This window comes from Mastomys coucha, unplaced genomic scaffold (genome assembly GCF_008632895.1).
Source record: "Mastomys coucha isolate ucsf_1 unplaced genomic scaffold, UCSF_Mcou_1 pScaffold14, whole genome shotgun sequence".
Classification (NCBI taxonomy): Eukaryota; Metazoa; Chordata; class Mammalia; order Rodentia; family Muridae; genus Mastomys; species Mastomys coucha.
The window spans coordinates 62,104,002-62,127,048 of NW_022196896.1; the positions used below are offsets into that span (position 1 = coordinate 62,104,002).

Here is a 23,047-nt window from a genome sequence, read left to right on the forward strand (position 1 = left end):
GCTACCTGTTGAGTTCAGTGTCTGCTTGGGATACGTGAGACCCCCCTCTCTGTTACTGTGTTTCCAGTGAATGATCACGCTAACATTTCAGGTGCTCCAAAATGACGTCCTAGCCCACCAGTCCACGGTGGAAGCCGTCAACAAAGCAGGAAATGACCTCATCGAGTCAAGTGAGGGCGAGGAAGCAAGCAACCTCCAGTACAAGCTCAGAATTCTAAATCAGCGCTGGCAGGATATTTTGGAAAAAACAGATCAAAGGAAGCAGCAGCTGGACAGCGCCTTGCGCCAGGTGACTAAAGAGGAGAGTCCTGGCTGGTGGTGTCCAGGCTGAAGTGATGCGGGTGTGCCCCGCTAGCCCTCAGATTCAGGTTCAATGTTGATGCTTTAAAGAGAGGAGTAAAAATAATTGGGATAAAGACCAGAGCTGATAAGGAGGCTGCGCTCCAGTTCTTAGCCTAACAGCCTAATACCCTGAGCTTCCTCAGTGATGAGCTCAGCCAGTGAGCCACTGCTCCTGGCACCTGGCGTTCTAATGAGATGCAGACACAGCTTAGCAGGCCGGGGTCAGGTTTGACCTTGCTGGAGAGTGATAGTATCTGTGATACAAACTTAAAAACCACCTGTCACCGCAGGCCAAAGGGTTCCACGGTGAAATCGAAGATTTGCAGCAGTGGCTGACGGACACAGAGCGTCATCTCTTGACATCTAAACCTCTGGGAGGTCTCCCGGAGACAGCCAGGGAACAGCTTAACGCACATATGGTACGTATGGTATTTTCTGCGGCCCTTGCCCTGGTCATACATAGATAGTAATGGTAGAAGATACAGTTAAAAAATTAAGTTTTGTGGCAAAGAACACGATGTGTAAGTGCTAGAAACAGCACCGTTTAGCAATTAAAATTTTCAAGTAAGAGTCTGTCTCAGAGGTTAAAAAAAAAGTTTTAAAGAAGTCTGGCAGTTCTGAGTCTCTCTCTCTCTCTCTCTCTCTCTCTCTGTATGTGTGTGTGTCTGTCTGTCTGTTTGTCTGTCTCTCTCTCTCTCTGTGTATGTATGTGTATCTGTCTGTCTGTCTGTCTGTCTCTCTCTCTCTCTGTGTGTGTATATGTGTGTGTGTGTGTCTGTCTCTCTCTCTCTCACACACACACACACACACACATATACAAACCAAGCATTATATCAGTTATAAACTGTTGTTATCCCCTGAAGCATTAAGACACTTCTCTAAAATCTGATAATTTAATATAATTATAATTAATACAATATCATGTGCGAGTAATTCATGTAATCCTGTGGTTTGGGTTTGCTATTCACAGCTGGGCCAGACCCATTTGCTCGAAGAACAAAGCAGTCTTGCCATCGACTGCGTGGCCTCAGAGTGCCCATCCTTGTGAAACCCTGAATGACTTTTCCATAGTTCCTTACTTCCCTGGACATTCTTACATAGCTCTCACGCAGTTCATTACTTGTTAACTAATAATGACTTCTGTCTCCAGAATGCTATGCTTTAAAAGAATACAAGAACTTGCCAGCAGAGTGCTTATCTTTAAAATTTGAGAAAACCGCTGTGTATAGAATAACTTAGTTTACATAGGATACACAGGATGAACTTTGTGTAACCCTATATGATTTCTTTGGCTAAAAATTTCATGTTTAAAAACAAACAAACAAACAAGCAACAACAAAAGAACTGCAGAGGGCCTGGAGTAGGTCCTCCAGCGGTAGGTAAAGAGGGTTTATTGTTCTTCCAGAGGGCCATAGTTTATTCTCAGCCCCCACCTGACAGCTCACAGCCACCTGTATGCCTAGTTCCAGGGCATCAGGATTCCTCTTCCTGGCCTCCAGGGACTCCTGCTTTCATGTGGTGCACACGAACCCACAGGCCTACACAGACATTTAAAAATTAAATAAATCTTTCCTGAAACCCACCGGAGTGGTTTCCTTTTGATCTGGTTGTGGTTCTAGCACATTCTCAACATGCTAGAAATAAAGATAAGAACAAAATCAGTTTTCACTTAACCTGAGGCTGCTTCAGGATTAATGCTTTTGAAAAATGAAACTCTATATGAGCTTTGTTTTTTTAATGTGCTAGGTTTTTTTTTAAGTTATTTATGTTATATATGTGAGTACACTGCCACTGTCTTCAGACACACCAGAAAAGGGCATCAGATCCCATTATAGATGGCAGTGAGCCACCATGTGGTTGCCAGGATTTGAACACAGGACCTATGGAAGCACAGTCTTCTTACCCACTGAGCCATCTCTCTAGCCCCTCATGTGCTGTTTTTTTAAGGATGAAGAGAAATACAGTTTTTAGCTGATGAAGATGTAGTTAGTGGTAATAGTGAGACCACATTGTAACTGCTCTCACATCACTGAACAGTATATTTCAAGTTAATTTTATAAAATTAACTCATTTTTTAAAAATTATTAAGTTGTAAGATGTAGAATATATCACTTTCCATTGGGACTGTGATTCAGCCCACGTTATAATGCAGTCAGTGTGATACAAATGTCTTAGTTTTTGATGAGTTGCATCCATTGTTTCATTGGTGGTGTGCTTAGCAGGATTTCCCTGTATTCACTATAGAGGATATATACAGCATTCTCACTGGCAACATTTAAAGTTTGCCAATGATTTCTCAAATGTGGCTCCCATAACCTGGCAGTCTTTCTATCAACTCGTATCTTTCTGTACTGAGTCTTTTGTTTCCTGTCCATCACATATTTTCTGGGTACAAGATTAAACTGTACCGATTCTTTCTTTTGGTTATTATATGGTGGTAAAAAGGACATAGAAGTTTCAGCTTACAGAGGGGGAACTCCTCAGAGAAGTTAAATCGTTAGCACCAGAAAATGAGAGCCGTCTTGACAGCATGCTAATCGTTGCTGTAGACCTCAGTGTGCAGTGAGTAGTGATCGATTTCTCAGCTGACAAGATGTGACTGTAAGCATTGGTGCTGTTTCAGTATTGGTAGAGTATAGCTGTTTTGTCAGGTTTGCTCTGTAAGCCAGAGGGATGAACAAATGTGTGAGGAGAGGCTTAGAGTGGGTGGACCTTATTAAAAAAAAATGTGATTCTGGGAACTGGAAGGGGGCTCAGTGGTTAAGAGCACTCGCTGGGTTTAGAGAGGAGCAGGTCCGATTCTAAGCACCTGCACAGCAGCTCATAACCAACTGCCATCCAGACCTGACTCCTCGCCCTCTTCCGATCTCTGGGTACCAGGCATGCACATGATACCCGTGCATGCAGGCAGGCAGAGAACATTGACACACATTACAAGCGAATCTTCTTTAAAAGTAAGAGAATGCCGCCGTTGGGTTTCCCCCTCTGGCAAGTCATCTAACATGAGGGCGATCTCATCTTTTAGGAAGTCTGCACCGCCTTTGCCATCAAAGAAGAGACGTACAAGAGCCTGATGCTGAGGGGGCAGCAGATGCTTGCAAGATGTTCCAGATCTGCAGAGAGCAACATTGACCAAGACATAACCAACTTGAAAGAGAAGTGGGAATCCGTGAAAAGCAAACTCAATGAGAAGAAAGTGCGTGCTTTGATCTGCATGACAGAACAGCATTTGCATGTGTCCGCCTTGGGTTGGGTTATATTTCTAGCTATCAGGAGTCCACAGGATTTTTTTAGGTTTTTTTTTTTTTTTTTTTTGGTTGGTTGGTTGGTTGGTTGGTTGGTTGGTTGGTTGGTTGGTTGGGGATTTTTGTTTGTTTGTCTGGTTGGAGTTTTTTGGGTTTTTTTGTTTTTTGGTTTTTGGTTTCTGGTTTTTTTGCATAAACTTGGTGTTTCATGAAGTTAAAAACAGTAGTCTAGGCCAAGAGAACAGTGATACAATGCAGATAAAGATGTATCACAGGTCATGAAATGCTCTAGTTTTTAAAAAAAAACTCTGGTGCTTTTTGAAAATATGAACCACTCGGGGGTTGGAGAGTTAGCCCAGTGGTTATGATCCACACAAGTTCAAAGTTATGAATGATTGCATTCCAGTCACACATTTAAGCAAAAGAGAATGATATGATTGTACTTATGTTTGATAGTCTCTCACATAAAACTGATAACATCAATTGCAATTCATGCGATAGTGTGCGTTTTATCACCTTTTCAAACAGTAGCAAAATAATTAGGAACTCTCAGTGATTTTGCTTAGCGCAACAAACACCAACCAGCTAGAAATAGATTGTGGACCGCCCCGATGGAGCAGATACAGTGTCTTCACAGGGCAGTGACCCCAGTGGGAACATCATTGGCTTGCTGAAACACAGTGAGCAAACCGAGCACCAAACACTAAGTCCTTTTCCTTTACAGGCAAAACTGGAAGAGGCCCTGCACTTAGCCGTGGACTTCCACAACTCCCTCCAGGACTTCATCAACTGGCTTACCCAGGCTGAGCAAACTCTGAATATGGCTTCTCGGCCAAGTCTTATCTTGGACACCATCTTGTTTCAAATTGATGAGCACAAGGTACGTCAAAAGAAAGCCTGTGCCTTCATGTCAGAAGAATCAGTTTAGTAATACGGAAACTTTCTTGACAAGGTATTTTTTTATTCCTTAGGCAGTGTATTCATTCCCAGCTGCCCCGCGCCCCTCATTCCTCCTGGATTTACCCCTCACCTTACCCACCAGAGACCTTTCCTGTGTCCTTTAACATGAGCGTTGCTGACGGTAGCATGTACATTTTTAAAGTCCGCCCATCTCCCCCTTGTTTCTAATTGCATTCTCTTTTGTGGAGAAAGGTCTTTGCCAACGAAGTGAACTCTCACCGTGAGCAGATAATAGAGCTAGACAAAACTGGAACCCACCTGAAGTATTTCAGTCAGAAGCAAGATGTCGTGCTCATTAAGAACCTGCTCATCAGCGTGCAGAGTCGGTGGGAAAAGGTGGTTCAGCGCTTAGTAGAGAGAGGACGATCCTTGGACGAAGCCAGGAAGAGGGCCAAGCAGGTAATAAACTTGGCTGATATTCTCCAGCCTTGGCAGCAAGGGAGCTGGGGCTATAGAGTTGTGTGAGCACAGGGCTTTTATTGCCATATCATTAACAATAAGGTGCCAAGGTGTTCTCTCCCTGAAAGGCCTGTGGCCTGCCTTTTCACTGCTCCCGGAGACTCACCCTTTTTTGTTTTTTTTTTTAATTAGATTTTTTTTTATTTACATTTCAAATGTTATCCCCTTTCCTGGTTTCCCCTCCAAAAACCTCCCATCCCCTCCCCGCTCCCCCTGCTCACCAACCCACCCACTCCCGCCTCCTGGCCCTGGCATTCCCCTACACTGGGGCATACATAGAGCCTTCCCAACAAGCTACAAACAGCCCAACTTCATAGATGACCATCAAGGCCCACTAAGAACTTAACTTGTTTTGCCGTATGTTTATTTTTTCCCCCTTGCCGTTTCAACCCCTGTTCTCCTGCTCAGATGGGGGTCATGTGTCATGAGTTACATTGCTAACTCTGGAAGCCAGACTTCCTTCGAGTCAGAGCTGAAGACCAGGCCCTGCGTCCTCTGGAGTGCTTCCTGAGGGACCGAACTCTTCATCCATGTCCCTCTCTTCTCAGGCTGCTTGTTCACAGCCTTCATTTCTTCCCCAAGATTCCGAGCTGCTCCATCTCACTTGAAATTAATTGAGTCTCCGGGGGAGGGGCTGCCTTTAATTTAACTCAGGGAACCCTCACAGACCTCTCGGGGAGCTTTCCATTCCCGCTTAGCCTGCTGTTAACTAACATTCATCCAAACTGACCACATCTCCCTGCCCTGTGAGGATATATCCACCTTACTTGGCAGAAATCATTCTTTAATTCTTTTTTTTTTTTTTTTTTAATTTTTACTAAAAGCTTGGGGTCATATTGAGGCTGAATACTGTGGTCCTTACTTTTGCCTCATTCCGCTCCTGTTGTCTGGCATTGGTCATGTTGGTGTCTGGTGTTTAGAGAGCTGGGCTCACTGTGTGATGCCAAAAGATGTTTACAAGAGTCTGGCATTTCGATGTTTAAAGTGTGTGTTTAAAGGCATCGGGAATGTCGTGGTGCTTTTCCGAGTGAGAAGCAGGACAGCTTCGCCATCAGTCTCTGAAGCCACCTGAACCTCCAGTGATTCTGTGAGACAGTATTAGTTCCAAACCTAACAGACTCCTCTCCACAAGTACTTCCAAGGTCTTGAACAGCTGATTTGCAGAGGTTTACTGAATACTGGGAGCTGCTGGCCATTTTCTCCTCTCTCCGGTTAACCAGTCTTTCTGTCTAATTTAGTTAGCTGACTTTCTGCTCTCCTGCTTCCAGTGCAAATGGATAGCGCTTGCCCTCCTTCTGTGGCTTAAGATTAGCTTTGGAAGTAGGATGAGCTTCAGGACCTGTGTGTTTGCAGCGCTCAGCAGCCCAGCCGTCACCACACCACGGCTGACCTAGAGCCAGGCCACCTAGGACCCACCAACTGTCCCTTCCGTCTCTCTCCTCTTCTGAGTTTGAACTGTGTACTGATTGTAGTTCTATGGCTTTGGCTGCCATGAGTTTTCTTAGCCTCAGTTATTTTTCCTTCTCATCTAAATTAAGTAGCACTATGCGAGGGACGCGCTGGGCAGGGAGGCCAAAATCTTGACGAGCGGCTCTCTAGAGCACGTCTGCTGCTACTGAGGTTACACAGCTTCCTGTACTTCGTTGGCAGGGTGTTTGGGTACACAGGGATCTTAACTTCTTTAGCCTCTGTTTTGCGGCTCTTCATTAAAGTTTATTATAAGAAAATAACATGTAACCAGTTTCATAATTGGTACCCAGAATTCATACCAGATTGTTCTGTAATGTAAGCAGGAGAGAGAGAGAGAGAGAGAGAGAGAGAGAGAGAGAGAGAGTCCCTGTCGCTAGAAGCAAACATGCGTTGACTCAGAATAATTTCAAGTTCCCAGTTGGCAAACAGAACTAGACATGGTCAGAATGCTAGCGAGGCAGGGCTTGTGTACCTCAAACCCCAGTGGGTGGGTCAGCCTGAGCGGGGCTCTGAGCGCAGAGGTAAGGGTGCTAGACCATCCCCTAAGTTAAGAGGGAGATGGCCTTTTTTTCTGCCTGTCATGTTTAAAGATAATTCACAAGTGTGCATTTTCCTTTTCCTTTTTTTTTTTTATTTTTGGTTTTTGGAGACGGAGTTTCTCTGTGTAGCCCTGGCTGTCCTAGAACTCACTCTGTAGACCAGGCTGGCCCCGCCTGAACTCAGAAATCCACCTGCCTCTGCCTCCCAAGTGCTGGGATTAAAGGCATGCACCACCACTGCCCACCTTGTTCCTTTTTCTTAACATAGGACTTGAGCATAGAAAAATGTCAAGATATGTAAAGAGACAGAAAAACAAAAGAGACATTTTCTGAGCATTTGTGTTAACTATTAAACAAAGGGAGACAGTGTGGACTGGGCTGAGGGACTCCCTAGCTCTCCTTAGCATTGTCTGGCTCCTTCCTGCACTTAGAAAGCTGACGTGCTGACTGAATTATAGTTGCATGACCTCAGGCCACAGTTGTACTTGTCCAGTGTGACTTTGCAATTTGCTAATGGTCCACCACCCATTTTTCTTCAGGGGGAATTTCGAATTGATGATTTTTTTTTAATATATCCCATTGGTGATTGTTTCTGTTTTATAATATGCTAAATTGCAAGTATCGTGTGCTCCACAAATTTTCTGGATAAATATGGGTCTCTTTAACAGTTCCACGAAGCTTGGAGTAAGCTGATGGAATGGCTGGAAGAGTCAGAAAAAACTTTGGATTCTGAGCTGGAAATCGCCAATGATCCAGACAAAATCAAAGCACAGCTGGTTCAGCACAAGGTGAGCTTCTCGTGGACAGAGCGTGCTCAGTGCGCGCTCCAAATGCTGGTTCTTTCTTGTCTGTGTGAGTGTTTATCACAAGACAATAAGGGGGACCTGACATAAAAACAGCATGAAATGAAAACCGGATGTCTCTTCTATAGTCTAGAATATACTAAGAGTTTTCAGCTTTTCATGGCAACTCTCTTAACTTGCCATTTTTTTTTTTAATGGATAAATCTGAAGTATAAGGTGCACAGAGCCTGATGTAGTGGTGGGTACCAGTTGTTTGGGAAACTAAGGATTGGGGAGCCAGCCTAGGGAACATAGCAAAACCTTGCCCCATAGGTAAACATGCTCTTTTAAACAGAGATGTAAGGAGAGCTGACTGATGCTACCCAAGAACTGGTAATTACAGCAGTGTGTGCATGCATGGGTGTGTGCACTCATGGGTGTACGCGAGCATGGGTGTGTATACATGTGTGCATGGGTGTGGGTGGGTGTGCGTGCTTGTACAAAATTCCAAGTTGAGTAACACTACCCAAGAACCAGTAACTATAGCTATGTGTATGTGTGTGTGTGCGTGTGTGTGTGTGTGTGTGTGTGTGTGTGTGTGTGTGCGCGCGTGTGTGTAAAATTCGATGCCTTCTCTCAGATGATCAGTTACCAGCTTCTCTATGAGACTGGCAGCGTCCAGGCAGGAATGGTGCAGGAGGAGCAGAGAGTTCTACATCTTCATCTGAAGGCTGCTAGCAGAAGACTGGCTTCCAGGCAGCTAAGATGAGGGTCTTAAAGCCCACACCCACAGTGACACACCTACTCCAACAAGGCCACACCTACTCCAACAGAGCCACATCTTCTAATAGTACCACTCCCTGGGCCAAGCATATCCAAACCATCACACTGAGTATCCAACTTGGTAACAGTAAGGATGTCTGACTACAGCCAAACCCTGTAGTAAATTTGCATTATCTAATCACTGCGTCCCAACTGGACTCACACACACTCGGCGTGACATTTTCCTCTCCAGAACCTTTCAGTCATTGATTGGCAGTTCCATTTTACCAAAATCACTGCAGGGTTCATGGTTTATGTCTCTAAAAGTAGTGGGGGTGGGAAGGTAGTTCCATGGTCAACCTCTTGCCTACCATGCATAGGGCCCTGGTGCATAAGCTCTGTATACACAAACAGAAGAGTCAGGATTTTTTGTTTTGCTTTGAAAGTTTTATTTTTCTTAACCACAACAGATACTCTTAGGGTCATTGAGCTTCGAGAAAGAGCAAACTCTCAAGTTCTAAGCTTGCGTTCTGCCCTAGGGCATCCCTGCATAAAACAGTGCTGTGCGTCAGGCTTGGTAACCTGCTGATGTCTTCCACCGCCAGGCCTCCGTTAGAGATGCCTCTTTAAAGCGCTCTTTGTTCTTTGGCTGTTTCATACATGATACATTCTGGTCACACTCATATCTCCGCCTTCCCTTACCCGCCTTCCACTGAGTCTCCTTCACACTTGCTGTCTTTTTGTTTCTTGCTTTGTGACCCATTTGGTTTAACAAGGGCTACTCCTAAGGACATGAGTGTGCATGTAGCCAGCGGTTCATAATCAACTGACCAGTTGCTACATTACTAAAGACAATGGCTCCCTCACCCCCAATACTGTCCCTTTCCTACCAAGAACTCAGTTGGGCTGGGCTTCATGCCTCCCCGCACACCTGTGAGTGACCATTTTACATTTCTGTGTTTAGCCTTGTGCAGATCCTGTATAAGCAGCCGTGGCTCCTATGAGCGTGTGCATGCCAAGGCTTTTCATACCTGTAAGACAATGTTTAATGACCCTGTTCCCATTGTCCAGCTCTTAGATTCTTTCTGCCCTCTCTCACACAATTTTTGGGGACTTGGAGAGGGTCATGGGCAGCCTGCATGCTACAGTACCAGTCTGCGAGGCAACAGACTCACTGTTGCAGCCGTGGTGTGCCCACTGGTGCAGCCGTGGTGTATGAGCCTAACAGAAGTAACCACATAAGTTGAGATTTGATCTGAGGTCTGTTACTAGGGATCTAGGCCAAGCTCCAGAGCTTGGGGGGGGGGGGGGGTCATAGACACAAAAAGATGACCATACTACTTTTGTTTCATTAAGGGGGCATATCAAAGTGCCTCCTTAATATTTATGCTTATACCGAAGGCTAGTGGTACCCTCAGCCTTGGGCAAAGAAGCTTCTGTTTACAGGGAGTGACAGTTAACCACAGCTAGTCCTGATGCTGAGAACAAATGGCTGAATGCCCAGCCTCGAACAAGATCCCGCTTTGGACGCTTTTCACCAGTTAGCAAACAAATAGTCCTAAGCAGAAACTTAATTCTTTTCTTGTTAAATACGTAGGAGTTTCAGAAATCACTCGGAGGCAAACATTCTGTCTACGACACCACCAATCGTACTGGACGTTCTCTGAAGGAGAAAACCTCCCTGGCTGATGACAACCTGAAGCTGGACAACATGCTGAGCGAACTCAGGGACAAATGGGACACCATATGTGGAAAGTCTGTGGAAAGGTAGGCTGTCCAGGCATTGGTGCCTGTGTAGACCTGCCTCAGGTATGCAGTAGGGCAGCGTTTGCAGACATAGCCTGTGGACCTCAGAGACTTGTTTGGGTAAGGGATATCTGTTTTGACTAAGTCTACTTGCTTGCTTGTAGATGGTCTCATACTGTAGTTCAGTGGCCTCTTAACTCACTGTGTAGCCAAGGCTAGCCCTGATCCTCCTCTCTCAGCATCTTGAGTGTCAGGATTACGGGCTTTATCGCTTCTCAGCCTTTTGGCTAAGATCAAGTGTAGGATTACGGGCATTGCCACCATGCCCAGCTCCCAGCTCTTTAATTTCCATGGAACTAGTAGAACAGTTATATGAAAATATAAATGAGAGCCTTATTGTTTCCCTCTCTCACCTGCGCTAGGAACTTGGTATTGAATATGAAATAAAATAGACTCCCTAACGTGGCATAAAAGACAGCACTGATCTGACCTGGGTTAGCATTCCTTCAAACTTCCGATTTCCCTCCTTTCCTATTGGATTTTTGTGAGGCCCCGAGATTTCGTGTTGAAACTGTCGCGTATTTAATAAAGTGTAATAGCAGTGTAAAGGTTCAAACATCCTGAATTTCAGATTTTTTTCCCCTTGATCCTTAGTTCTAGTTACTTTTGTCAGAGCAGCTCAGTACCCTTATCCAAAATGTTTGCGATCAGAAATAGTCAAATTTGGGTGGTTTTTTTTTTCCTTCAGATTTTAGAATATACCATGGATTGTCTTGAGGATGAGACTCTATTCTAGATTTGAAATCCATTTGTCATATAGATAGATATAGATACAGATATAGATATGTATATCCCCTTATATATTTAGCCTGAGTTGATTGTTTTCATTTTTTTTTTTAATTTTTAATAAAAGAAAGCATCTAATTGGGCTTACGGTTCCAGAAGGCTAGAGTCCATGATGGTAGGACAAAGGCATGGCAGCAGGGACAGACAGCTAAGAGGTCATAACAGGAGGGAGAGAACACACTGGTCCATCACTGAAGGTTCCGAGTAATTTTTCTTATCTTTTTCCATTGAGAATGGTTCATTTATTGGGCTGGGTATCTTTTATGGCATTATGTGACAGGCCCCCTAGCGACTTCCTCTTGATCATTTGTCTTGGGAGGTGTCAGCCCCGGTTGTGACTCACACCACAGACTCTGTCATACTTGTCACGATCTCCAAGGCTAATCTTCCACCATCTCTCTCTCCCTCACAGAATCCCATGGCTGCAGGGATAAAGTTAGAAATCTGACTTTTTTGGTTTTTCAAGATAGGGTTTCTCTGTGTAGCCCTGGCTGTCCTGGAGCTCACTTCGCAGACCAGGCTGGCCTCGAACTCAGAAATCTGCCTGCCTCTGCCTCCCAAGTGCTAGGATTAAAGGTGTGTGCCACCACCACCTGGCTTGACTTTATTTTTTTTAAAAAAAAATAAAAGTATGTGTGGTATACAGTTTTATAGTATGGGATTCTGTGACATCATGTTGGTGATGAAAACTTTCATATTTGGGAAATTTTTGATTTTGAAGTATTTCAGATTTTCAGGCTGTATCAAGATGCACGAGAATTCAGCTCTAGGAAGCTTCAGACATCCAAGTAAATAAATAAATCTTTTTAAATAAAACTAGCAAATATTTATTTAGACTCTTGAAGGACCCGTTAAGGGGATTTTGCTATAATCAATGCCAGATATGTATTTAAAGGCATAAAAGAGAAAAGTGTGTTCTAAGGAGAGGAGGGAACTTGGAAGGCCGCTCACGCTTCCTCTCGAAACCACTAGCCGCCATTGGGAACATTGGAAGGCTAATTCATCTCCTTTTTTCCCCCCTCCCCAGACAAAACAAATTGGAGGAAGCCCTGTTATTTTCTGGACAATTCACAGATGCCCTGCAGGCCCTCATCGATTGGCTGTATCGAGTTGAGCCCCAACTGGCAGAAGACCAGCCTGTCCACGGAGACATTGACTTGGTGATGAACCTGATTGATAATCACAAGGTATTACAATCTGGAACTTCCTCTTATTCTGTTGTCTAGTTGTGTATTCTGAGTGTCGAGAAGAAGGCAACTTCTTCTTCGAAGGTTTCTTGGAAACCTGGAAGGAGTGAGTTTTGCCACATCACCGTCTTCCTACTGATATGTGATTGAGCAGATTCCAGAAAAAAAAATCACTCTAATCAGCTGAATGTTTTCCTATTAATTACCTGATTTACATCTATTTTAGAGTTGAAATGTAATTTAATTTTGTCCTCGTGGGCTCTCCATTCAGTTATGTGATAAAATTTCAAAGCATTCATTTAGCAACTTGGAAGGGGGTCATGCTATAGGTGTACAGGGTCCCCCATGGGGTCATGAGTAGATCTCTTCTTGATCAGAGTAATGCATGAGTTAACAGTGTGTGCTGATAGATTTATTTATTCTAAGAAAATAGATTTCCTTTTGATTTCCTAATGCATCTTGTAAATTGAGGGTGCATTTGAGGTGTCCAGCTGGTAGTAAGTATAAGATCTCCATTTTTTTTTTTTAATTTCGATTTATGTGTATCACATGGGGGGAGGGTGCTCTCAGAGGCCAGAGGGACATGTAAACTCCTCTGGCTGGAGTTACGGGTGAATTTAAGCCACCCGCCATGGGTGCTGGGAACTAAACTCTGAGTCTCTGGGGGAGAGAAGGAAGCCTTAAGTGCAGAGCCATCTCTCTAACCCCAAGATCTTAATTTATGATCCAGCGATCTAATACAACTTGGCAGGCCTTTACAAGAGCAGGAAGCCATAGCCAGCACTCGCACCAGAGCTGACTTTATCTACAAACAGCTTGTGGTACATTACCCGACTTCCCCGTGTATTTCCTGGCTGTGTTTTTAGCCTGGCTTCAGAAAATGTATTTTATTTTAAAATGTGCTCTGCATGCCTCTTCTTTAACTGTGCTATCCTGACCACGCTTGGTCTTTTTAAACTGTTATTTAAACTTTTAAAACATATTTGCATATTTACTTTCTTCTTTGTTTCTGTTCTGTGAACAGAATTATACTTAACACTAACAGAAAATAAAAGAACAAATGAAGAGCGTGCTAGGGATGTGTCTCAGCTGGTAGAATGCTGGCTTAGTTCATCCTGGGTTTGATCTCCATCACTGTCCACCCCCAGGAGGGTAGCTCACCCCTTTATTTCAGGCACCAGGGAGGCAGGGCAGGAGGAACGGTAGTTCAAGGTTATCTTTAAGCCATGAGATCCTGTCTCAAATAAGGAAATTAAAGAACATTCGTCAGACCCACAATGCTTTGCTTCTATCGATAAAAAATGTTCTTGTGGTGAATTCAGACATGTCTGAATAAGTTGACTGCCTAGGTATGTACTTTATAGATATTTACCACCCAAAGCACTTTCCAGACATTTGACACATTAAACATCATCAAATATGAAGTATTCATTAAGGATTAGTAATGTAGTTGCAAGACTCCAGAAGTTTAACTGTACAAAGAACTTTGGAAAGTCCTCTCTGAAACTGTTGGCTAGTCCTGTCACAGGTGAACATGTAGATATTTTCCATTCTGTGTGTTTTGATAGTACATCTGTCTGTCTGTCTGTCTGTAGTCACCTACCATTGAACAGTCAGACTGAAACCTGTTACCTGTTCACTACATTCTGGCTGGATTGTTCTGGATAAGCTCTCATCGTGGGATGATTTGTGTATAAACTTGAGTAATTCTATTGTAGATAGAACACGAGTTGTCTGAATATCTAGTTTTATATGCAGACACTTAGATTGATGATGAAGAGCCCTCGGCACAACGCCACTTCTAAGAGTGGGCTAAGGAAGCCATTAAATGGCACATTACTCTTAAATCTGCCTAAATTGAGGAGGTGAGGTCAGAGATGCCAAAGCGTTTTCACCGAGATGACTCTAAACTGTGAAGTCATCGTTGATACTGAAGGTGCTGCGGGGAACGGCTTACTACAGAGGAAAGGTCCACACGACTCTGTTGGATTCATTGGTCTTTCCGGAACCCGTAATGTGCACCAGGATTGTTCAGTCCTGTCTCTGTAGCTTGTCCCTCAGAATGGTAGGTAATCAGCCACTCTGACTGAGTGGGTTTGGTATTCTCTGCTACATGACTGGAAAGCAAGGGAATTTTTAATGTAGTGTATGTGCGTGTGTCTGTCTGGGTGTCTGTCAGGGTGTGTGTCTGTCTGTCTCATTTCTTAAAATCCTAAATGTTACTGTATATAAACAAAATCTATCCAAAACAGCGTTAAGTCCTCAAAGAGGAACTATGAGCTAGACTTGGTAAAAGTATGGTCATTCTAATCTGTGGGGCTCAGATATAAGATATATGTATGTGGTAGCTTATATACATCTGTCTCTCACAACAATGTACTTGGCCATTTAGGTTCTATACTTAAAAGTTACCTGTGATGATGATTAATATGGTTTCCTCAGGTCTTCCAGAAAGAGCTGGGGAAGAGGACCAGCAGCGTGCAAGCCCTGAAGCGCTCTGCCAGGGAGCTCATCGAAGGCAGCCGAGACGACTCCTCGTGGGTCAGGGTCCAGATGCAGGAGCTAAGCACCCGCTGGGAGACCGTGTGTGCGCTCTCCATATCAAAGCAGACACGGCTAGAGTCAGCCCTGCAGCAGGTAAAGTCCACGTCACTGAGAGCTCTGTCTAACAGGTGAAGTCCTGCAGTTGCCGCAGAACAGCTCATGTGAACTAGCGGGGCCAGCCCTCACCCTCGTCTTAGACGGTCATCAAGGAGGTCTAGTCTGTCTCTTCACTGTCTGGACCCTTCTTCGTGCTTCTTTGGAGAATTTCAAGTACTTAGCAGCAAGTACTTATCAGGAGTATTTATTAATCTCTGCTTAGTACTGCTGGAATAAGTCACTTGGAAGTCTGACTAGCTGCCATGCACTGAACACTAAGCTGTGAGAATGGTGGACTAGGCATCCTTTGGGCTCCTTATATTTGAAAAATATAGTAATAAATACCCCTGTCTTCTTAATACGAGTAATGTGCATAATCAACTCAAATTGATTAATTCATAATTAAGGCTTTTGCACTGGGAGGGGCCGTGTGTGGGTCTGTAAACGTCACTAACAGGTATATCGAGAAATCCTGTTTTCTGTGTGTGTGGTGTTAGGCAGAGGAATTCCACTCTGTGGTCCACACCCTCTTGGAGTGGCTGGCAGAAGCAGAGCAAACCCTGCGTTTCCATGGTGCACTCCCAGATGATGAGGATGCTCTCCGGACTCTCATTGAGCAACATAAAGTGAGTAACTTCCAGTACAAGACGGGAAACTGAACAGGGAGAGAGAAGAAACCGGTGACTGCTCGGAGCGAGTGTGAGAGGTGTTTGGGTTTTTTGGGTTTTTTTTTGTTTTGTTATGTTTTTCCTTCCCAAGAAAAAATAAACCATCTGGTAGGCTTGAGAATGTCTCCCTTCTCCCTACTTACACACCTACGCACGTACATACACCGACACACCTGGATAGGCAGCTGACTTTTTAGGTTCCTTTCTGATAGAGAGTAGTCATTGTAGAACTAGGCTCTCTGCTTCCTGTCTCCAGGCTGCGCGGTGATCTTCCTAGAGGAGCCATCTGGCTTCTGACCAGAGTGAGCCCATTCTGTCGCAATTGAATGTGTACTTCAGGAATGAAACTTCCTACATTAGCAGCTTGGCATTTACAGAATATTCCACTAGAACTGTATCTTAATAATTTTTACATCTGCGTGCAAAATAAGCAACTCATTTAAAGCATTAAAATATTATTCTTAAGCCTCTTTCGCTCTGAGGCTTGTTTTACTTACTGGGTTAGCTTGTGTGTTATGTGGACCACCATGTATGTGCTTATGGGGTTCAGAAGGCAACTTGCAGGCATTTGCCCTTGCCTTCTGTCATGTGGACCCTGGGGCTCAAACTCAAGGCTTCAGACTTGAGAGGCGCCTCATTGCACTCACTGAGCGGTCTCTCCGGGTCCACTTCTCATTTTTGATCAAGGGCCTTATAAAAAATTCTTGTAAAGAACTAACATGTAATATAGACTATAAATTTAAAGCATTGATCTCCTAGTGTTGAATGGCTAAGGGGTGGGGCGAGCATGGCCTCAGGCCACCAAGGCAGGCTAAGCTCTTCTCTATAGCAATGCTTGAAACTTGGCCAAACCCACACAAGAGTGATGATCCACATAACAGATGTTTTTTAACCTCTGACTGGGAAAGTCAGATGTTCACAGTGCTCACACCCCCATAGGGTATTGATGTCCACATTTCCGATTAACTTGGAAGATTTTTTTTTTTAATAACCTCGCCTTTCAAGGTCACACTGGAAGTCCATCATTCTGCTATAACATGCATTACATCATCTGCTTCTGACTTTCATTACTGCCCTTCCTCAAAGAGGTTGGCGGAGCACAGCCAGGAAACACTGCCTCACTGTTGATGATAGTGTGGCAGGGTTGCCTGGCACGGCCTGGAGGACTGGTGTGCTTTGTGCACTGTTCACCTGTAAGGCTAGACTGTAAGAGAAGGGAAAGTGTCAGGCTCATGGTGAATCTTAGAATCAGCTCAGGAGTCAGAAGTCGAGTTTATATCACTGCGGGCTGGCTGCCAGCCAGCCAGCGTCAGACTCTACCCCGGACTGAAGTCCTACCTTATTTCTATAACACGATATGAAATGGATGTCACAGCAAGGGCCGACAGCTAACGGAAGTGTCTGCTCCGCTGCAGGAGTTCATGAGGAAACTGGAAGAGAAAAGAGCAGAACTAGGTAAAGCCACCGGTATGGGGGACGCTCTCCTGGCCGTCTGCCACCCTGACTCCATTACCACCATTAAGCACTGGATCACGATCATCCAGGCCAGGTTTGAAGAGGTCAGTGCGTATGACGTCATCTGTGGTAGCGGTGACTCTGAAGGGGGCAGGGAAATGGGAAACCAGCAGTGGAGGCTGACTCTGGGAAGCGAGGCCTTCACGGGAAAGCATCCTATAGATTCCTCCCAAGTGCTTCAGCCCCTGAAGGAGCCTTTGGCTAGAAAAGTTACAGGATCTGCAGCTGTATCCATGAGACCTTAAAGGACAGGTGTTTGGTTCACGTTGTAGGTTTTGTCCCACCTGTCCACTGTATCTGGGGAATAATGCCACGCTGAAGAATGATCTGGGGGGCCTTGTATGCTTGTGGGAGTGAATGGAAGAACTCGATGAGAATTGAGCTCCTGTTTTAAGATATTTGGCACTCTAGATTGTACTGCTTCTGAATGCTGCCTGAAATAAGCATGCTTGGTCCTTTAGAGAAGGTGTACTTGAACATGAGAAAGCACAAGGAACAAACAGGAATAAACTGGGATGCTAGATACGTGGCTAACATTCTCCCAATGACAAACATCCTCGAAAGGGGACTCTGTGCTTCCTCAAGCCGGATCTGAGTGCCACTGGCCAGATCTAGAAGAGCAGAAAGCTTCCTAGGTCTAAACTCAGAACGATCCTAATTTATTCTTTAAATGGGCGTATGGGCGTGCTTTATGTTAATGAAACTAAGTTGCAAGAAGCTGAGTGAGTGCTGCGTGTCCCCACAACAGGTGCTGGCCTGGGCGAAGCAGCACCAGCAGAGGTTAGCAGGGGCGCTGGCTGGGCTCATCGCTAAGCAGGAGCTGCTGGAGACTTTGCTCGAATGGCTACAGTGGGCGGAAAGCACACTGACTGAGAAAGATAAGGAAATCATCCCCCAAGAGATCGAAGAGGTGAAAACCCTCATTGCAGAACACCAGGTAAAGAAACTCAGTCCCCAGCTGTTAACCGTCACCTCGGGCGGGTGTCCCCTTTCTTCCAGTGCTAGGCTTCTCCAGCGAGTTCCCAGACTAGTGGGGCTTCTTGGGCTGCAACTGCTCTGCAGCTGGTCTTATTTTAACTTGACTCTCCCTCCAGGCAATCTGATCTCATTGCTGCGACCCTGGCCTGCATTTCCTTCCTTGTTTCTTTTTTTGTTTTGTTTTGTTTGTTTGTTTGTTTGTTGTTTTCTGAGACAGGGTTTCTCCGTATAGTCCTAGCTGTCCTGGAACTCACTCTGTAGACCAGGCTGGCCTCCAACTCAGAAATCCACCTGCCTCTGCCTCCCAAGTGCTTAGATTAAAGGCATGTACCACCACTGCCCAGCTACTTCCTTGTTTCATATCTGCTTTTCCTCTGTCTCATCAGATGACCAACCATGAATATTCCAAATGCAGCCTACTTAGAAAGGGCACGCCTTCTTTTCCTCAGAGTGACTTCTCACCCTGCACAACTCACCCGTTTTAAACTCTGAAATGATGGGAGTCATATGTGCCCTGATTCGCAGTTTGTTTAATTACTGGAGCTGGAGAGATGGATCAGAGGTTAAGAACACTTAAGAGAGGACCTAAATTCAGTTCCCAGTAGCCCACACTGGGCAGCTCATAGCCATCTATAAATTCAATTTCCGGAACTGCAGCGCCCTCTTTTGGCCTCTGCAGGCATTACACACAGGTGGTGTGCATATTGACAAGCAGCAACATATACACACGTGTTGCAGTAAATCTCCAACCCAAATAAGCCCAGGCAAAGAAAACACAACTCAATTACTATGAACACAAGCTGCACGCCTAGATTGGGCAGATCTACCACTACACTACCACTTTCCCCATCTATGAGACTCCTTATAACTTGCGCTTTCTCCAGGCCATGTGCTTCTTCTGCTCCACTTTCCTTCCACCTCCTCCTCTGTGGTCCTTTCCTCTTTTCTCTCCTCCTTCTCTCCCAAACTTTCAGCTCCACCTTCCCTTTTCCTGCCCAATCACCAACTCTAGCCTTTATTTTACAAATTAAGGTGGTGGTGGTGCGGGTGGGGGAGAGAAGGTTCACAGGAAGTCAACTGAGTTAGGAGAAATACAAGCAGCCCCAGGGCTATCCAACACACACACACACACACACACACACACACACACACACACACACACACGCACGCATCCATAAATTAACTGAAAACATGAATTTTAGAATGTTAAATCGGTGTTATTGGTGTCTATATGACCCAGAGTATCTCGGGTTGTGTTCCCTGTGGATATCATAATTGTCACAATGGCTCAAGTGTCCCAGCAGAATGAGCGTTTGCCTCACGCTTTCCCATCACTTTTGACCACAGCCTCTGCCTTTCCTCAGCCGGCATACCCACCGTGTAGGGACTGGTCACGCAGGGACCGGTCACGCAGGGACCGGTCACGTAGAAACCAGTCACACAGGGACCAGTCGGCAGTAACAAGAAGCCAAGGAGATGCAATGCGGAGTGGCAGGGTGCTGAGCCTTTTCAAATGTAACTTTTTACATGTCATGGCACTAGCCTCGGCACTTTTCAAGTCCTCCCTGTGACCAGTAGGAATCTACGTGTTTAACATGGCCATCTTCCGACACCGTGTGCAAAGCCATTTGGGTGTTTTAAACCGTGTGGGCAGAAGGCGCCACAGCAGGAACACGTTCCCTTAAACCCCTGGTGGAAGACTTTGAAAACCCAGACCTAGTTGAGGCCAATAGCTGGGATGGCCTGCAGATGTTTTTTTTTTTTTTCGGACTGAAAAGTGACAGTTTTGTTTTTAATTTGAAACAAATTAAAATTTGCTTTTGGTCCGGCGTCAGGCTTTATACATTCTTCAGAAATCAGGGAAAGCACCGCCTGTCACAGTCGCTTAATGGGATAATCTTTTAAAAATGATGGCACAGCCCTTTTACGATGGGGTTTAATCTACATTGTTATTTAATTGATACTGTTTTCCCTTTCAGACCTTCATGGAAGAAATGACCAGAAAACAGCCCGATGTTGATAAAGTTACCAAGACCTATAAGAGGAGGGCTGCTGACCCTCCATCGTTACAGTCTCACATCCCCGTCTTGGACAAGGGACGAGCCGGAAGTAAGCTGGGGGCCATGTTATTAAAAATAAAGGTGGCTGAACAAGCTAGTTCCCTTTCCATTTACCTTAGCATTTGAAATCTGAGAGAAAGCAGAGATTCCATGTGAGCAGTCCACTTTTAAAGGTTTTCTAAAGAAAATGTGGGCTGTAAGGGTTTTTTTTAGCCTTTTTTGTTTGTTTTGAAGTGAAATAAAAGGCTGCACTCAGGTGCCTCTGTTTAACTTTGTTTAAAGTATACCTCTCAGATTGGAGAAGAAATCGGGGAAGGCTACAAGGATCCAGACCTTCACCTCTTGGAACCGGCTCATTTCCCTCTAGTGTAGAAGTAGCGACCAACCAAAACTGACCCTGATCTGGGTGGAGAGCAGGAGCACACTCTGTTCACGCGCCTGTGGCTGCCGCTCTCTTTACTAATCTCCTAGAGTCCTAACCCACAAGATGGTATTCAGAATGGTAGCTGTTAGAGCGGAGAATGTTAACAAGCACAGTCTACAATGTCGTACATTTTGTGTATTTTTGAATGGTGTACTAGTTTGTTTTTGTTTTTGTTTTTTAAGTGTGAGCAGAGCTTCTGTAATTACTATGCTACTCAAGGAGAACAGGTAATCGTATAGTGAAGTACTAGAGGCACCCTGCTGACCCTACCATGGACCAGCTGGGAAGCCTCATTGAACAGTTTACCTGGTTCTCAGCTGGGGTTTCCTCCTCTGCAAAAGAGGATACTTTGTAACGTCTTTGGACTGACTGAGCTAGCACACAGTCGTGGAGCAGTTTCATATTTTCAAGCATGTAGTTACCCTCATAAACTTGAGCCTGCATGGAGTATGATCTTAGGCCAGTAATTTTTCTAGGCTACGTGGAACCGTGTAGTTACATGGGGGGAATGCACTGTGAACAACATTGTATACAACTGCAGACACTTATGAAGACAGCCAGACTGGAGAGCATTTGTAGGTGCTCCACGGACAATGGATTTGGGGGAAAGGTGGGACCCGCGTGCCTTCTTGGCTTGGTTGTCATTGGTGAAGCATATCCCACTCTGGTTCTGAGGACGACACCTTTCAGCCTTCTTCTCTAAGAAGGGCAGGTGCCTCTAACCTACTCTAGCGTGTCTCACCGTGCTACCTCAGCATCGAAATGGTATGGATGCATGTTTATAGGAAACACATTTGAAACCTTTGCAGAGTTTCCGATGTTTAAGTGGTCCCCGTCGAGATGCACTTCGGCAGCCCATGAGATCAGAATGTGGACCTTAATTAGAATAGCTAGGTTGGAGTCCTCGTCTTTGCAATACACAGTAGTTAAAGTCGGTCTTGGCTAGGAGCCAAAATAACCACCCATCCCAGGGCCTCTCAGCACCCCAGTTGTTCCGCCATCATGACTTGAAATTGTGTTTTAACAGGGAAACGCTTCCCAGCCTCAAGCTTGTATCCATCTGGATCACAGACACAAATCGAAACCAAGAATCCCAGGGTTAACCTGCTGGTGAGCAAGTGGCAGCAGGTCTGGCTCCTGGCCCTGGAGAGGAGGAGGAAGCTCAACGACGCCCTGGACAGGCTGGAGGAGGTCAGAAACTCAGACTCCCATCTCCGTGTTGTCTCCGCTGTCTGTGCGGTGCTGCTCAAAAGCATGGCTTTCTCTCCCATAAGCAAAGTCTTACCCCCGGAGAGCTATTTCTCTTCCGAAGCGAACACTCAGATTGTCTCTGTCTCCATAAGGGACTCGTCTACAGGATTCGGATCCAGGGAACCAAAAAGTAGAAAACACATAAATCTTAGCAACCAGATACTGATCTCCAAGAAAGGCTTTCTAACTCGGCAGGTCTACTGCTGGTTGGAATACATCTATCCTCATACGTACCCTGTGGTGGAAGGTTTCTGTTCTTTATGTTGTGAAATTTGGAAATGTTAGGTGGCCAGGCAAATGTAGGTAGTAGCTGGTAGGACGGAGGGACTGGATGGGTCTACGCCAAGACCTGCATCTTCACTGAGGTCCGGCTGGCACTTTGGGTGTACACCTCCGTGACCAGTGGTGTGAGCAGGTTTCAACTTAGGGCTTTTATTCGCAAAGAAAAGTCAGTGACATAATGAAATATACTTTATAAGAAGTCACTTGTAAAATCATATCTTCTTTGGAATGGGAGAGATGTGTATCACTTAGAGACCATCATCAGTTGGCTTTATTCAGCCAGCAGAAAATAGAATTTGATGCTCACACCCATACATGCAGAGGCATCACTGAGTGTGTTTAGTGGATTATTGAGAGAGAGAGAGAGAGAGACAGACAGACAGACAGACAGACAGACAGACAGAGAGATGAAGTTGAAAGGGGACAGGTTTGGGACATGAGATTTAGAGAGGAGAACCTTGAGTGGATATGATGGTGGTAGTTCATTGTGTATAAAATTGTCAAGAATAAAGGCAAATTCTAAAGACCATTCAATCACAGCACTGACAGCAGCCAAAACCTTTGCTCTTCCTAGCTGAGGGAATTTGCCAACTTTGATTTCGACATCTGGCGGAAAAAATACATGAGGTGGATGAACCATAAGAAATCGCGAGTGATGGATTTCTTCCGGAGAATCGATAAGGACCAGGATGGGAAGATCACTCGGCAGGAATTCATTGATGGGATTCTCTCCTCCAGTAAGTCCCGAGACACATAACGGTAGCTATAGGGACTTGGAGACACATGGCGGTAGCTATAGGGACTTGGACAGAAACTAGGCACAATGTAAGACTGTGGAGCTAATAATCTTGTGTTGCTAGCAAAGCGTTGCCTTCTAACCTGACTGGGAAC

The 23,047-nt window shown here is 45.0% G+C and overlaps 1 protein-coding gene across 24 annotated transcripts in view; it reads left to right on the forward strand.

Annotated features, from left to right (window-relative positions):
* The window catches only part of Dst (dystonin), a 415,027-nt gene that overhangs the window by 377,541 nt on the left and 14,439 nt on the right, over positions 1-23,047 (forward strand). For all 24 annotated transcript variants that reach the window (XM_031367095.1, XM_031367096.1, XM_031367099.1 and 21 more), the window contains 15 exons: positions 92-289; positions 633-761; positions 3,368-3,538; positions 4,312-4,467; positions 4,740-4,946; positions 7,684-7,803; positions 10,157-10,326; positions 12,179-12,338; positions 14,781-14,975; positions 15,476-15,604; positions 17,062-17,205; positions 17,910-18,098; positions 20,119-20,248; positions 21,651-21,814; positions 22,731-22,893. In XM_031367095.1, coding sequence (XP_031222955.1) covers positions 92-289; positions 633-761; positions 3,368-3,538; positions 4,312-4,467; positions 4,740-4,946; positions 7,684-7,803; positions 10,157-10,326; positions 12,179-12,338; positions 14,781-14,975; positions 15,476-15,604; positions 17,062-17,205; positions 17,910-18,098; positions 20,119-20,248; positions 21,651-21,814; positions 22,731-22,893 — 2,425 coding nt within the window. The remainder of the gene's footprint in view (positions 1-91; positions 290-632; positions 762-3,367; positions 3,539-4,311; positions 4,468-4,739; positions 4,947-7,683; positions 7,804-10,156; positions 10,327-12,178; positions 12,339-14,780; positions 14,976-15,475; positions 15,605-17,061; positions 17,206-17,909; positions 18,099-20,118; positions 20,249-21,650; positions 21,815-22,730; positions 22,894-23,047) is intronic.